Source organism: Gossypium hirsutum, chromosome D12 (assembly GCF_007990345.1).
Source record: "Gossypium hirsutum isolate 1008001.06 chromosome D12, Gossypium_hirsutum_v2.1, whole genome shotgun sequence".
NCBI classification, from domain to species: Eukaryota; Viridiplantae; Streptophyta; class Magnoliopsida; order Malvales; family Malvaceae; genus Gossypium; species Gossypium hirsutum.
The window spans coordinates 12,767,570-12,781,600 of NC_053448.1; the positions used below are offsets into that span (position 1 = coordinate 12,767,570).

General features: G+C 32.7%; 1 protein-coding gene across 5 annotated transcripts; it reads left to right on the forward strand.

Annotated features, from left to right (window-relative positions):
- Positions 1–6,330: 6,330 nt before the first annotated feature.
- LOC107945495 (BEL1-like homeodomain protein 4) lies at positions 6,331–12,259 on the forward strand. Of its 5 annotated transcripts, none has more exons than XM_041108490.1 (6): positions 6,386–6,822; positions 7,057–7,879; positions 7,979–8,463; positions 9,176–9,561; positions 10,270–10,330; positions 11,492–12,259. In XM_041108490.1, the coding sequence occupies exons 2-6, from the start codon at positions 7,156–7,158 to the stop codon at positions 12,116–12,118; spliced, it is 2,283 nt and encodes a 760-aa protein (XP_040964424.1). In that variant the 5' UTR covers positions 6,386–6,822; positions 7,057–7,155; the 3' UTR covers positions 12,119–12,259. The 5 variants fall into 5 exon arrangements, with proteins under 5 accessions (XP_016735015.1, XP_016735016.1, XP_040964424.1 ...); XM_016879528.2 differs by having other exon boundaries at positions 6,387–6,811; XM_016879526.2 differs by having other exon boundaries at positions 6,331–6,811; positions 7,057–8,463.
- The last annotated feature ends 1,772 nt before the right edge of the window (positions 12,260–14,031 follow it).

Sequence of the window (14,031 nt, forward strand, 5' to 3'; positions counted from 1 at the left end):
ATTTTTATGTAGCACATCGTACACTTCAGTACATAAATACAAGTGCTTCACAGAGAAAACACACACCCATACATACATACAACAACTCTTCAAGAATATATGTGCATCCATATAAACATCAACCGTAAAAGGAATCATCATAAAACTTTGTGCAGAAGTTAAGTCTAAAGACTCACCAGACACTTACCTTTACCTCAATATAGAGTTTCTATTTTGATTATCCTTCCCAATCCATCAGCAGCAACTGCTTACAAGATCAGGGAATTTCCATTAGAATCCACATTTACAGATAGTTTACTAATGTTTCAACTACATGCGACCCTCATACACGGTCTTTCGCTTACACCCTACTGTTCTTACACCTTTAACTTCCTTACTCATCAATAATCGTAACATACAAGGCTATAAAACTTAATAGAAGGTTAAATCATCTACTGATTAAACAAGGTATTAGCTCTATCTTAACAAAAAAGAAGAGAATGTTTAAGTTAAAAAGAACTTGAATGTTGAGCAGAAAGAAAAACCATCTGAAATGTTCCTTTTCCTTCACTTTATATACTCTCGGTCCCTCTGATTTCCCTACCAAATCTAGGGGTAGGTAAAAGAAAATCCAATGAAGATTTACGCTACTATTTAACCAGTCATGGGGAGGATCAAATCAATCCAATTGACTCTCAACTAATCCTGTTACAAGAACCAACTTGAATAGTGTTCATGTAAATCGAGCATACTATACCTTGGTGGTAACTCGCGTATGGTGTGGTCTTAAAGACAATTAAGTCTCCCAAAGCTTTCACATACACTTGGTAGGCTCTTCCTACTCAGTTAAAACTCTGGGGCATGCTCTTCCTTAGTCATACTCTTTCTTGGGTGTATTATTTCTTCATTTGAAGACGCCCTGTAATTAAATCCTTAGATACCACCAATGGGCGAATAATTTAATGTTAGAATACACCAATACTCTATCTCGCCATCAAGTCAACAGGGTCGCAAATTATACTACCATAGTGCGCCAAAACAGTTTACATACATACATTACTCACCATTTTAGATTCGCCGCTTTTAAGGCATGACAAATTTTTACCTCACTGTAATCTTCTTTATTTTAACTGCTAGATTCAAAATATTCATACACACATACTAGGCTTCGATTGTAAGGAATAACTTAGAATTCTATAACACTCTAAACTCGGTCTAAACGTTATGACCGAATCTGGCGATGTCACATTGTAACACCCCTTACCCATATTCGACGCCGGAATAGGGTACGAGGCATTACTAGAAGACATCATTTGCATACGTATTAAACCGAGTTACAAAATTTCCTCCGAATTAAAACTTTTAAATTTTTAACATGCTTTTATAATTCTTTGCAACATATCCTCAAAATATTAAATTCATAACAAATAGGGCCTACGAGACCCTATATTTACTCATGTAATTCAAAGCTTCATTTCCATTTCATTCAATTCACAATTTCTCATGTTCACAATTCAAATCAATTCCTCAATCCAATATATATATTTCAATCATCTAAGAATATAATTCAAGTTACACGAACTTACCAGGCTAAATTGCAGAAATACCAAAATTTAGGGACATTTTGGTAATTTTATATTTTCTTCGAATTTCCACCCAATCTTGATATAAATTAATATTTCATTCAATTTATTAATTTAAATAATAAAATAATTCATTTCATGCAATTTGGTCATTTTTTTACATTTTTACAAAATTACCCTTAAAATTTTACTTTTATTCAATTTAGTCCCTGAACCTAAAACAGGTAAATTAGCTATTTTAAAATAAAATCATATTAGCTGAATATTCACATATATTTTTCCTCCTCCTCCAATCCATTCCACATCCTTGATATATACACAATACCACTATTAACTTGTTTACTCATAACAAGTTGTTCACTTCAGTCATAGTCACTAAATTAATTATATCTTAAGCTACAGAACTCCGAATTGAGATACGAAAATTTTATCTGAAACTAGACCCACATATATTATTACCATAAAATTTTCAGATTTTTTTGTTTATCCAATAAGTATAGTTTATTCTTTAAAGTTTCCCCTGTTTCACTGTTTAACAATTTCGACCCCTCTTCACTAAAAATTAATTATCTCTTTGTACAGAATTCGGATGATGTTCTCATTTTTTTCTATTGAAAATAGACTCATTAATAATTTTAAACATATAAATTATAACCAATAATTATTTTTTTACAATTTTTAATGACTTTTCCAAGTCAGAACAGGGAAACCCAAATTCATTCTAACATTGTCTCACAAAATTTATTATATCTCATTATTTACAATTTCATTGCTTACACCGTTTATTCTATGAGAAACTAGACTCAATAATATTTATTTACATATTTTATTCATACTCTAATTATATTTCCACAATTTATGGTGATTTTCCAAAGTTAACCTACTGTTGCTGTCCAAAACTATTTTAGTGCAAAATCTTGATTACTAGGTGTATAACTCCCTTATTCCCTTTCTCTATAATATTTCCCATCACTTTCACTTATTTCTCTTCACTAATATATCAAGAACATAATACCTTATATAATAAAACTCTACTATAACATTATTTTCATGCTTTTTCAATAATATCAAACTTAAAAATATATTGAAATCTTGATGTTCTTACCTTGTGCTATTGATTTCAATCTTTAACTTGATTTTATCTCTCCTCCAGCTTCTATTTCTTGAATCTAACTTGATATTCTAGCTCCCCATTGTCTCCTTGTCATTCTTCTCTCTTGGAAGCTATGGGAATTCTTTTGATTTCTAGGTGAAAATGGTAAATTTTTGGTGGAAGGACCAAATTGTAAAGAAAGCAAAACTTTCTTTCTTCTCCTCTCTTCTCACGTTAGTTGCATGGAAATATGGTGGAATGGATGATTCTTCATCTTCCTTTTCTTATATATACTAAATAAAATACTAATAAAATAATAAAATATTATTTAAAAATCAAATTAAAATATTAATAAACTAATATTTATTTATTTATTTAATATAAAATATCTCCAACATCATCATTATCTTCTAGATTTCTCTCTCTTCTAATTGACCATTTTTCCCTTTATAATCTTTAAAAAATCCATCCTTGAGTCATCACTTAATTTGATAAAATTGTGATTTAGTCCCTCAAAATTCTTCACCTTTTCAATTTGGTCCTAATTCATCCATTTTTCTTAGTTTCTAGATTATTCCACCCTTAAAATATTTACACTATTGGTCCTTCAACTTTTTCGTATTTACACTTTAATCTCTCAAATTTTGAGTATTTACTCTTGGGCAACAAAATTTTTCTCACTTTTGCGATTTAATCCTTTCTTGAATTAATATGTCATAATATAATTTCCAATGTTGCCATAACTTAAAATTTCCCTTTTTGTCACTCTATTTCTTTATTTTACTATCAAGGATACCTACTTTCTTACTATAGTAATTTTCGGGGTATTACAAATTCATAGATTGTTTTAACAAGATTTTGATCTGAGACACTGAGGAATTTTTTTAGAACATGCAAAATCAATAGGTTTAAATTTTGAGTTGGTTAGATTTTTGTTTTTATTTCCTTTGTCTTTTTCTAGGAACTAGCAAAAACTTAAGTTTTAGGGCGAGATAACTCTCATATTTAGAGTTATGTTAGTATAGTTTTTATAACATCTTTCGCATTTAGGTTAGTTTTATTACATTTTATTGTTTTTTCATCTTAATTATATTTTATTTGATCTTTATCATTTTTAGAGTTAGTTCAGATTTACTTTTTATTTTCCTCTCTACAGTGTAGGTTTCGAATGAATGATGGAAGGCTTGGAGTATAAAGTAAAAAGTAGTAAAGATAAGTATTCCACTCCACTGGATTTTAGTGTGGTGGAGCACAATCTTCAATTCAAAATTTCCAAACAACAAGCAATCTGCTCCATCGTAATTCTGCGTCCAGTGGAGTGGAACGATTAAAACCTTAAAAATAAAGGGTGACGATTTAAGAGGAAAATGGGGGAAAGGTTAAAGAATCATCTTGGAGGCTAAGGAACAATTCTCTCACACTAAGGAAAACTTCAAGCTTACAAAGACGAGAAGAAAATGAGATCCAAAGTGCTCGACATTAGTTTGTTAATTATTTTTCTCTCTAGATTATTTCTTTTTACTTTTTCTCAATGAAAGTTTGTTTTGAATTTCCTCTTGTGATGTTTTCTCAAATCAACATGAACTAAACTCTCTTTTCTTGGAATGATGATGGATCTTATTTTTAGTTAATTTATTTATTTAGTGCCATGTGTATTTAATCTGCTTGTTTGGGCACCAAGTTGTATTAATCTGATAATCTTGATTTTTCTTGGAAAAGAAAATCAAGATTTAGATCTCGACTGAATAGATTGGGATTAAATTTAGTAGCGTCGACGAACAATTTAATTTGCGGCTAGAATAGGAATATACCTGATACCTTAAGCAACCCAATAGGTTTGATCGTAGTGACTTCGCCCAACTTGCTTAGCATAGAAATATAGGTAGTGGGAAAGGGGGATTAACTTAGCTAGATACTAGAAGGGTCTACTTAATGTCATTGAATCCCGGGTTAGTAATTACATAGGTTGAACAATTGAATGAGAGATAATTGATTAATTGGAATAGATGAAGTTAGAGTTCCAAGATCTTAAAAATTGATTGAGAAACTTAGTATTTTTCATTATTTTAGTTTAACAGAATTTTCATAATTTTCTTATTTTAATTTTCGTAGTAATTAAAATTGATTTTCTTGATCCAGATTAGATAAAATTGAGTAGTTTGTACTTAGTAATTTGGAATTTGGTCCTCCTGGGAACAATATATTCTTATCACTTTATTACTTGATTCGACATGTGCACTTGCGCAACGAATTTTCACTTGATTCGACACACATATTTCTCTTCACTACTTTTTTACTCTATACTCCAAGTCTTTCGTTCTTAATTCGAAACCTACAATGTGAAAGAAAAATAGCAAGTAAACCTAAACAAACTCTAAAATTAACAAAAATCAAGTAAAACATAAATAATCTGAAAAATTATAAAATGCAGTAAAAACTAATCTAAATACTAAAACACTATAAAAACTAAACTAACATAACTCTAAATATTAGAGTTATTACACATGTTATAGGCTCACTCCCATACATCTATAATAACACTCTTCACAACTAAGCCTTCTTATAGAAAGCTTAATGTAAGCACATAAAACACATTGATTTGCAATGAATTGAAATTGTCCTCGGTCAGCTCGATTGTTTGTTACTTGAAAAATAAAGTTAAGAGTAGGGGCTAGTTGAAAAAGATCAAATCTGATCTCCATGACATTACCACATATAAGTTATCATTATAGCTTGGATAATATTGGAGATGGATATAGGGAATATCTCATTATAAAATCACATCGAAATTTGTCTACCAAAGCAAAACTTGTTGCATTATTATTTGCAACCGAGTTTGCATAAAAAATTAGTATTTTTTCTGATTGAATTATCTCCTTAATAAACTATTTTATTACCTTAGACTATGACCGACTTTAATTTGACCTACTTTTCATGGGTAAATAGCATAAAATATTGAGACAGAGAAAGAAATCAAAACTGAGCTTAATCTATTAATTTGGATAATCACTTTTGAAATATTAAAATAATCAAAATTGAGATTAATTTAATGGTAACATAATATCAAAGCAATTTCTTTCTGCTAATCAAAATTTATCAAAACATACTTTGTAATTAATGAAAAAAAAGGGATAATAATAAATTTAGTTTTTTATTTTTGTATTTTTGTATATTTGATTTTTTTTTCTTTTTAATTATATTTGGTTATTAATCTTTCAAGACAGTCCATGTGTACTTCATACTAACATAATACAATTTGTCTTATATATTATGTCAATAAATAATTTAAAATTATAAAATTATTTAAAAAATATTTCATAAAATTTTAAAAATATATAATGAAATACAGATTCATATTTAAAAATTTAATATTTTAATCAATATTTTTATTAAAAGATAATTCAACTCTTTTTTTGATATATGATGATTAAATACAATTCTTTTTAAAATGTTGAATCCAAATTTAATTAAAAAATATGTATAAATTAACAAAAATATATTAAAAGAATTACCTATCAACTTCACCACTAAACATTCATTATCTTTTAGCAGTAACGATTATGTTGTAGGATAATTGAATCTGAATTTTTTATGGAATGAAGACTTGAATCCAAATATTTTTTTTTTATCTAAAAGAGGTCCTATGTCAATTATTTAATTTTACATTATGATCACTTTTTTTTTCTTTTAAAATTTGCTTTTTTTCCTCTCTCCTCCCCCTCTCTCTCTCTCTCTCTCTCTCTCTCTCTTAGGTGAGGCTAAGGCTATTATTACATGTTTTCTTGAGAAAGAGATGCCAGTTTTCCTCAGCCTCATTTTTCTTTTTCCTCTCATTTCCTTATAACTTTCCCTTTTTATTACTTTTTTCTTGTCTATATATTTCGTCTCCTCTTTTCAACCAGGAAGAGAGTTTTTTTTCTTTAGAAAAAAAAAGAAAGAAAAGAAAAGAAAACTCACTACTGCAAAGAGCAACAAAGAGGAAAGAAAAGGAGAGAAAGAGGAAGAAAGAGACGACACACAGATACAGTGAGAAAGAGAGAGAGAAAGGAAAAGAAAAGAAAGGAGTGAGGGAATTGAAGAAGGCTTTCAGTACCACAGGAAGAGAAAACGATGTCTAAGAGCTTTACATCCTTTCATACTCTGCAACTCTAACAAGGTCTGCTTATGGTATATAATTAATTATATTACACTCTCTTCATATATGAACTCCATAGCTCAATTTTATGAAAGGGTTACAACCAAATGAAGAGATAGAACTTTGATCCCTTGTTTTTTTCTTTTTCCTTCTGTATATCTTTCGTTCTTGTTTGATAATATAATATTGTTTATTTATGAACAACACTAATTTCAAGATGGGTGTTTATTTGTTGTTGTTTATGGGTTACCGATCCATAAATGAAGGGAAAAAAGGTGAAGGACAGAAGAGTTCGAGGGTTGGCAGAAGGAGAGCAAGTAAGCAAAGCAAAGGATATATAGGATCATGAAGAAGAAGATATTGATATGGGAATAGCTACATCACCAGTCACGCCATCAATTCTTCATCAAATTCCATTTCAAGAAAAGAGTAATCATTCTACAAATTCTATGTCCCAAGATTACCACCACCAAGCAGCTGCTGGCATCTTCAGCTTCTCCAATGGCTTCGAGAGATCAGCCATGAGCCACCAAGAACAACACCAACAGCAGCAGCAGCAGCAACACTTAGTACGGCAGATCCGGAGAGATAAACAAAGAGTTCAAGGCTTTGAGCCGCCGAGTCTACCATTAGTAGGGATCGAATCAAATGCTCTTCCTGTTTATGAAGCCGAAGGTATGTTATCAGAGATGTTCAACTTCCCTACAGGTGTGGCCGCTTCTGCCGAGTTATTAGACCAGCACGTAGAGCCTAATTATCGAGCACACAGGCCACCGGGTAATAGCAACGAGTGGTTTAGCAACAGGCGAGGTGTGGTTGGGGGTTTGGGACTGGTAGGTGAATCAAAAAGTCATGATAACCGTGACACTTTAGCAGCTCAACAGCAACATCAGCAGTTACCAAGCTTTAATGCCGACTCAGCAGCTGCCATGAATCTTTTCTTGATGAATCCACAGCCAAGATCACCATCTCCTCCTGCTCCTCCATCATCTTCTTCAAATACTCTCCACATATTGCTTCCAAACCCATCTACTTCTCTTCAAGGGTTTAATGTATCTGGTCCAGCTGGAGGGACTTTCCGTACTACAAGTACTGTACTATCTCCACCTCAATTTACTTGGGTTCCTAATAGTGCTCATGAAGGAGATGACACCGGTTCCCAGCTAAACAACTCAAGTCAAATTGCAGGTGTTATAGAAGGCCAAGGCCTTTCGCTTTCTCTCTCATCTTCTCTGCAACACTTGGAAGCTGCCAAAGCTGAAAAACTGAGGATGTACTATAATCAAGAAGCGGGTTCTTCTTCTGCTGCTGCTGCTCAATTTCACTACAAGAATTTGGCTACCCATAATCATCATCATCTGCAAGGTGGAGTGGGGGAAAACCATCAAGTTCACGTTGGGTTTGGATCCTCATTAGGAATGGTTAATGTGTTGAGAAACTCAAAGTATGTCAAAGCTGCTCAAGAATTGTTGGAAGAATTCTGTAGTGTTGGAAGAGGAAACTTTAAGAGAAACAAGTCTGGTAGAAACAACACAAACCCTACTTTTAATCCTCCCGGTAGTAACGGCGATGGTGGTTCTTCATCATCAACAAAAGACCCTCTTCCTTTATCAACAACTGATAGAATTGAACATCAAAGAAGGAAGGTCAAACTTTTATCCATGCTTGATGAGGCATGTAATCTCTTTTCTCATCTTCTCTCTCTCTTTCAATAGTCAAAGGCTCAATCTCTTTTTTATTGTTTTACTCCTTTAAGCACACAAATAAGAAAATCCCGACCACCATTTTTAAAATAAAAGAAAACCCAGATTGCAACAAAGCCGGCAGGTGTAATAGGACTCCATAGGAAGTCTAGTGGTAGAGTTTTTTATTAAGCCTTCTCTTCGATTTTTCTATTCCTTAAATTTCGTGTCTCGAACATTGTATTGGTGGTTGTGTTTAAGATATTTAGTCGACGTAATATGAATTTAAAAATCAGTTAGCTTGTTCACAATCCTAATAAACGTGACATATGCGTTGCACCATACATACCCATCGTCATAATAATATTGCAAGAAAAGGTAATAATTAATATAACTTGGTTGACAATGGAGAAAAGAGTTGTTGTTTCCTTTTCCTTTCATTTTCTTATACTATTTGTCTTTGTTTACTCACACAAGCCCATCAATTGGCTATAGGATATTGTTTTCTCCCTCCACTTTCCATTAACAAATCATGTCACTGTAGCAAGCTTTGTTTCATGCATAGATTCTTTTGGGGTTTAACTTAACCTAGTCATGTCAAAATGATTATAAGGAAGGATGTCAAATCATGTCATGGAGTCAGCATTGTTGTCTTTTTCCTCTATTACCAACACTAACAACAAGGGAATTCATGGGTTTGCAGGTGGACCGGAGGTACAACCATTACTGTGAGCAAATGCAAACGGTGGTGAACTCGTTTGATCTAGTGATGGGTTTCGGGGCAGCAGTTCCTTACACAGCCCTTGCAAAGAAGGCAATGTCAAGGCATTTCAAGTGTTTGAAAGATGCAATAACAGCACAATTGAAGCATAGCTGTGAGGCACTAGGGGAAAAAGATGGAGCTGGGAACTCAGGCATAACAAAGGGAGAGACACCGAGGTTAAGGGTGTTGGAACAAAGCTTAAGGCAACAAAGAGCCTTCCATCAAATGGGAATCGTGGAACAAGAAGCTTGGAGACCCCAAAGGGGGCTGCCTGAACGTTCTGTCAACATTTTAAGAGCCTGGCTTTTCGAACATTTTCTTCACCCGTACGTTTATTTTTTATTGCCTTTATTAATATTATCTCACACTACTCTAACACTAAAATCTGAAACACCATCTATCATAAATAAGTATTTATATGGTGACATAAATGACAATTTATTATTTCACAAAATCCAACTCTTTTTTCTCCTCTGTGATTACTGTTTAGAGAAAAACAATAATGCAGACTCTCCCTGGATGTTGCCAAAAAGCTGTTAAAATCCCTTAATTTCCCTCTCAGCTTTTATATAGCTTTTACTTTGTCACTCACAGACCCAGAATTTAGTTATTAAAAAGCAACTTTATTCAAGCATAAGTTCACAGAGATGGCAGTCCTTATTGGCATAACAGACCATTTTTCTCTCACAGTCTCATATTGTCATAATTCATGAACATGCCCAAACATACAAACAAAAAACCTTTTTGCTTTTCTTTTGTTTTTATTACCATACTAATTAAGAAGTCATATAAATGTAAATAGTGAGAGATGTTGAAATCAGCTGAAAGAATAAAAAAAAAAAAAAAAAAAAGAGAACTGATGTTGTTGCTGATGATGTTTCATCTCTTAGAAGAGATTCTCATGCCCAGGCAGGGAAAAAAAAGAAAGCAACAAAGGGTTCAATCCCATCTAAGGGTGTAAATGAAAAATGGGTGGCTCTCTATAAGGTATTGGGCAATGACTCTGATGTCATTTTCTGGTCTCTTTCTCTCAGGTACCCAAGCGACGCTGATAAGCTCCTGCTGGCTCGACAGACTGGTTTATCGAAAAATCAGGTTGGTTCTCTTAAATTTATTAATAATAGACATGTTTACATTGACATAACATACAGCTTACAATAATGCCAAACACTGGTAAGAACTAAGAAGAAGTGAAAAGGAAAGACCATAGGAAGTTGAGAAAAACTTGCATGGATTTAGGGTTTTATTTCTTTCTTTTTTACCTAACTGTTTTCAGACAATTTTGTTCTTTTAATTTTTTACATTCCATTTTAGAAAAGAATTAGATATAAAGAAACCCTTTCCTTATGATTCTTTACCCCACGACATAGATTCTGGTTTCTGAAATAGGAAGAGATAAATACTGAATGGGTGAGGGGACTTAGCAGATTATTATTATATATTTAAAGTGCATACAGAGACAAAGTACACTAGCAGATGAGACATGAAAATGTTTGCAGCTTTGCTTCTCTCTCCTCCTTTTTACTTGTCTGATTGTCTCTCCTCCCCCCCCCCCCTAATTTACCCTTCCAACACGATAAATCCCCATAAATAAACCTAAGATAAATTCTGCAGTACTTCAAAGTTCAAAGTAAAAAGCAGTAAACTCTTTTAGCTGCTTTTTTTACTACGCCATAGTTATATTCATTCTTTTTTTTTTTATATAGCAACCATGATGGTATATAATTAACACTTATGTCAGTTAAGTTTAATTAGTTTCATGGAAGCCAAAAACATGTGGCTGTTGCTGTAACATGCAAAGTACATATGTTAGGAAAGACAAACACCTAACTCTAGCACTACGTCTTCTATAACTCTGAAGTAAAAAGATGTGATTTCGAGGTCATAAATGGAGTGCTACCCCACCTTAATAATCATTCCTGCTTTTAGACATTTCTCAAGTTTTCTTGGAGCTTTGCTGTAAGAAACAGGCATTATTATTGAGGCAAAACGTGAGAAATTGACGATTAGACATTACCTATTGGTTCATGAAGTACGGTACTTCTGTTTTATATAATAATTAATTATATTTTTATTTTAAATGTTAAAAGGACGCTAAGTAGTTGTTAACATGAAAACCAAACAAATAAAATAGGAAGGGTAACCACTGCTTACTGTCTTGTTATTTAAACAATCATTGAATTGTTGTCGTTTCCAGGGATTTTCAATGCATGTGGTGTTAAATTGTAATGAAATGAATGTTTGCATAATTTCCAGGTTTCAAATTGGTTCATAAATGCCAGGGTTCGATTGTGGAAACCCATGGTGGAAGACATGTACCAACAAGAGATTAAAGAAGAGGATGAAGATAATAATGAGGGACACAACAGCAACAGTGCACAGAAATCGACGCCATCGACAACTGCAGGCGCAGCAGCATCAACGCCGTCAGAACCACCACCAACAACCGCAGCAGCAGGAGGCAAAAGATCCGAAATCAATGCCATGGAAAACGACCCTTCACTCATTGCAATCAATAGACAAGACTTCTCGGAAAACCAAGCAAAACAGTGCACCCACCACGACACTAGTGCTACCAACACCACTATTATTGCTACTGGTCCTCCTCCTCCCACCACCTTCAAAGCCACTGCCACTGAGGTGGCGCCACCCTTTTCCTATGGTGTCGATGGCACCACCACGTGCCGTCGTGGCAGCATTGTTTCAGCCGATTATGGGACCACCACCAGGCCTGGTATTGACAGTGACATTGGTTCTACGCTCATAAGGTTCGGGACCACTACTGGTGATGTCTCCCTCACCTTAGGGCTACGCCATGCTGGAAACATGCCCGAGAATACTTCTTCTTTCTCAGTTAGAGACGTTGGGGGGCTGTTAAATTGAAAATACATATTCCACAGTAATAGTTAAAACAATTTTCATTTCCATTTTTATTTTCTTCAATTCTATTAATTAAGAAACAAAGAATGTATAAGTTAGCAACTTATATTTGGCCTTAGCATTAATGTATAGTAGATTGTTTCACTGCTACTTGTACTTTAGGCTTTTTCTATACCCTTTTCTATTTTCTAGAATAACACCAAATATTTGTTCATGGTTTTCAAGTATATAAAATGACCCGATGCAATCCCTTTTAACTTTAAATGCAATCTTACCTGTAAGTGTTAGATTAACGTTTATTTTATCATTTAATGCTTAATTGATACTGCTTCCTTTTGGCAATCTAATGAATTCCCCCTACAGTAATCTTTGTTTACCCTCAACTTGTGCTCTCCCAATCAACAAACTACAAAAGTATGTATAATTGTGTCTAGGCATATGATTGAATAGCATGAAGAGCAGTGCATTTCCTATTTGCAATTTGTGTCAGACAATGTTGTCATTGCTTAATGATTCCTTGCAGGCATGTTGACCGTACAAAAATAAATAAATTTTAAAAAATATTTTAATGGTAAACTACCAATTCACCACTCCGTTTTGGGATACTTTTATTTTGTTCACTTAAATTTTTTTTTTTTTTGTAATTTTGTCACTGCCATTAAAAAATATTTCATTTTAGTCAACCAAGTATTAAATCTTTAACAATGGTAGATTGTACATGCCAAATCATGTTTACACTTTTATTTTGGTCACCTCATTTTTAGATTGCTTTCATTTTGATCACCAAAAATATCATTTTCTTAAGTCTTGATTTGGGTAAAAAAAAATTTTAAGGATTAAACTAAAAAAATAATAGAAACTAAAATAATACATTAAAAATTTGTTAAAATATACTTGTTTATCCCATTGCCAAAAATTCCATTTTTTTTTCAATCTCAAAATTTTAAATTTCAAAACACAAAAAAAATTAAAAATTTTGTTGAAATTTTTTTTATCCCTCTTTAGTGTCAGCTGAAATTTAATTAATTTAATCTATTAAAATTTAAAATGTTATTTTATGTTTCTAGATTATCCTTAACGAAATCAACTCAAATAAATCATATTTAATATGATTATATGAATCTTAAATCTTCCATGCTAAACTAAAAACAAAATTAAGTTTCTTGCAATTAATTAACTTAATTGCTTGTTCTTTGTTTAGGTAAAGATGTGATGGAAAAAATTCAGGTTTTGTTTGGCATGTAAAATAAAATTAATTAATTTAGGTTTTTTTACTATGCTTTTAGCTTAGCATGAAAGGTTCAAGATCATATAATCAAAAGAAATTTGGTTTTCATAGATAATTAGTAAAAATAAGTTATTTAAGCTATTTCATTAAGGATAATTTGGAAATATAAAAAAATTGAGTAAAACATGTATATTCCAAAATAATGAAACAAAACGGTAGAATGAGTAACAATGAAGACACTAAACCTGAGCCATCAGGCTCACCCCATACACCCATAACTTATCATCCACCATCCCCATCAGACGAGTTAACTAAATTATCATCGTTCAAAGAATCTAAGAAATAAGAAGGTAAAACAAACTATTTGGTCTGATTGGCATGTAATAAGGTTACCCGAGAAAGCGAGTGAGTTGCCTTATTGGCCGACTGATGCACCCAACAAAAGCATAAGTGCTGAAACAATGTTCCTAGCATCAAGCAATCCAAAATTAAAAAGCCAAATTTTGAATTATCAACAACGGATCGATTCAACATGTGCACAACCGACACACAATTCGAATCAATAATGGCATGGTCAAGATGACAAGATTTCAACCACAACAAAGCCTCACTGATGTTGAAAACCTCAACTATATGTAGGTTGAATGTTGCCCTCTCAAATGTTGAAAGGCCTTTAACCAAATTGTCA

Coding starts and splice junctions, on each gene's coding strand:
- LOC107945495 (XM_016879526.2), top strand. CDS start 7,156: ATGGGAATAGCTACATCACCAGTCACGCCATCAATTCTTCATCAAATT. Junction 8,464..9,175: donor TTTTATCCATGCTTGATGAG/GCATGTAATCTC, acceptor ATGGGTTTGCAG/GTGGACCGGAGGTACAACCA. Junction 9,562..10,269: donor TTCGAACATTTTCTTCACCC/GTACGTTTATTT, acceptor TCTTTCTCTCAG/GTACCCAAGCGACGCTGATA.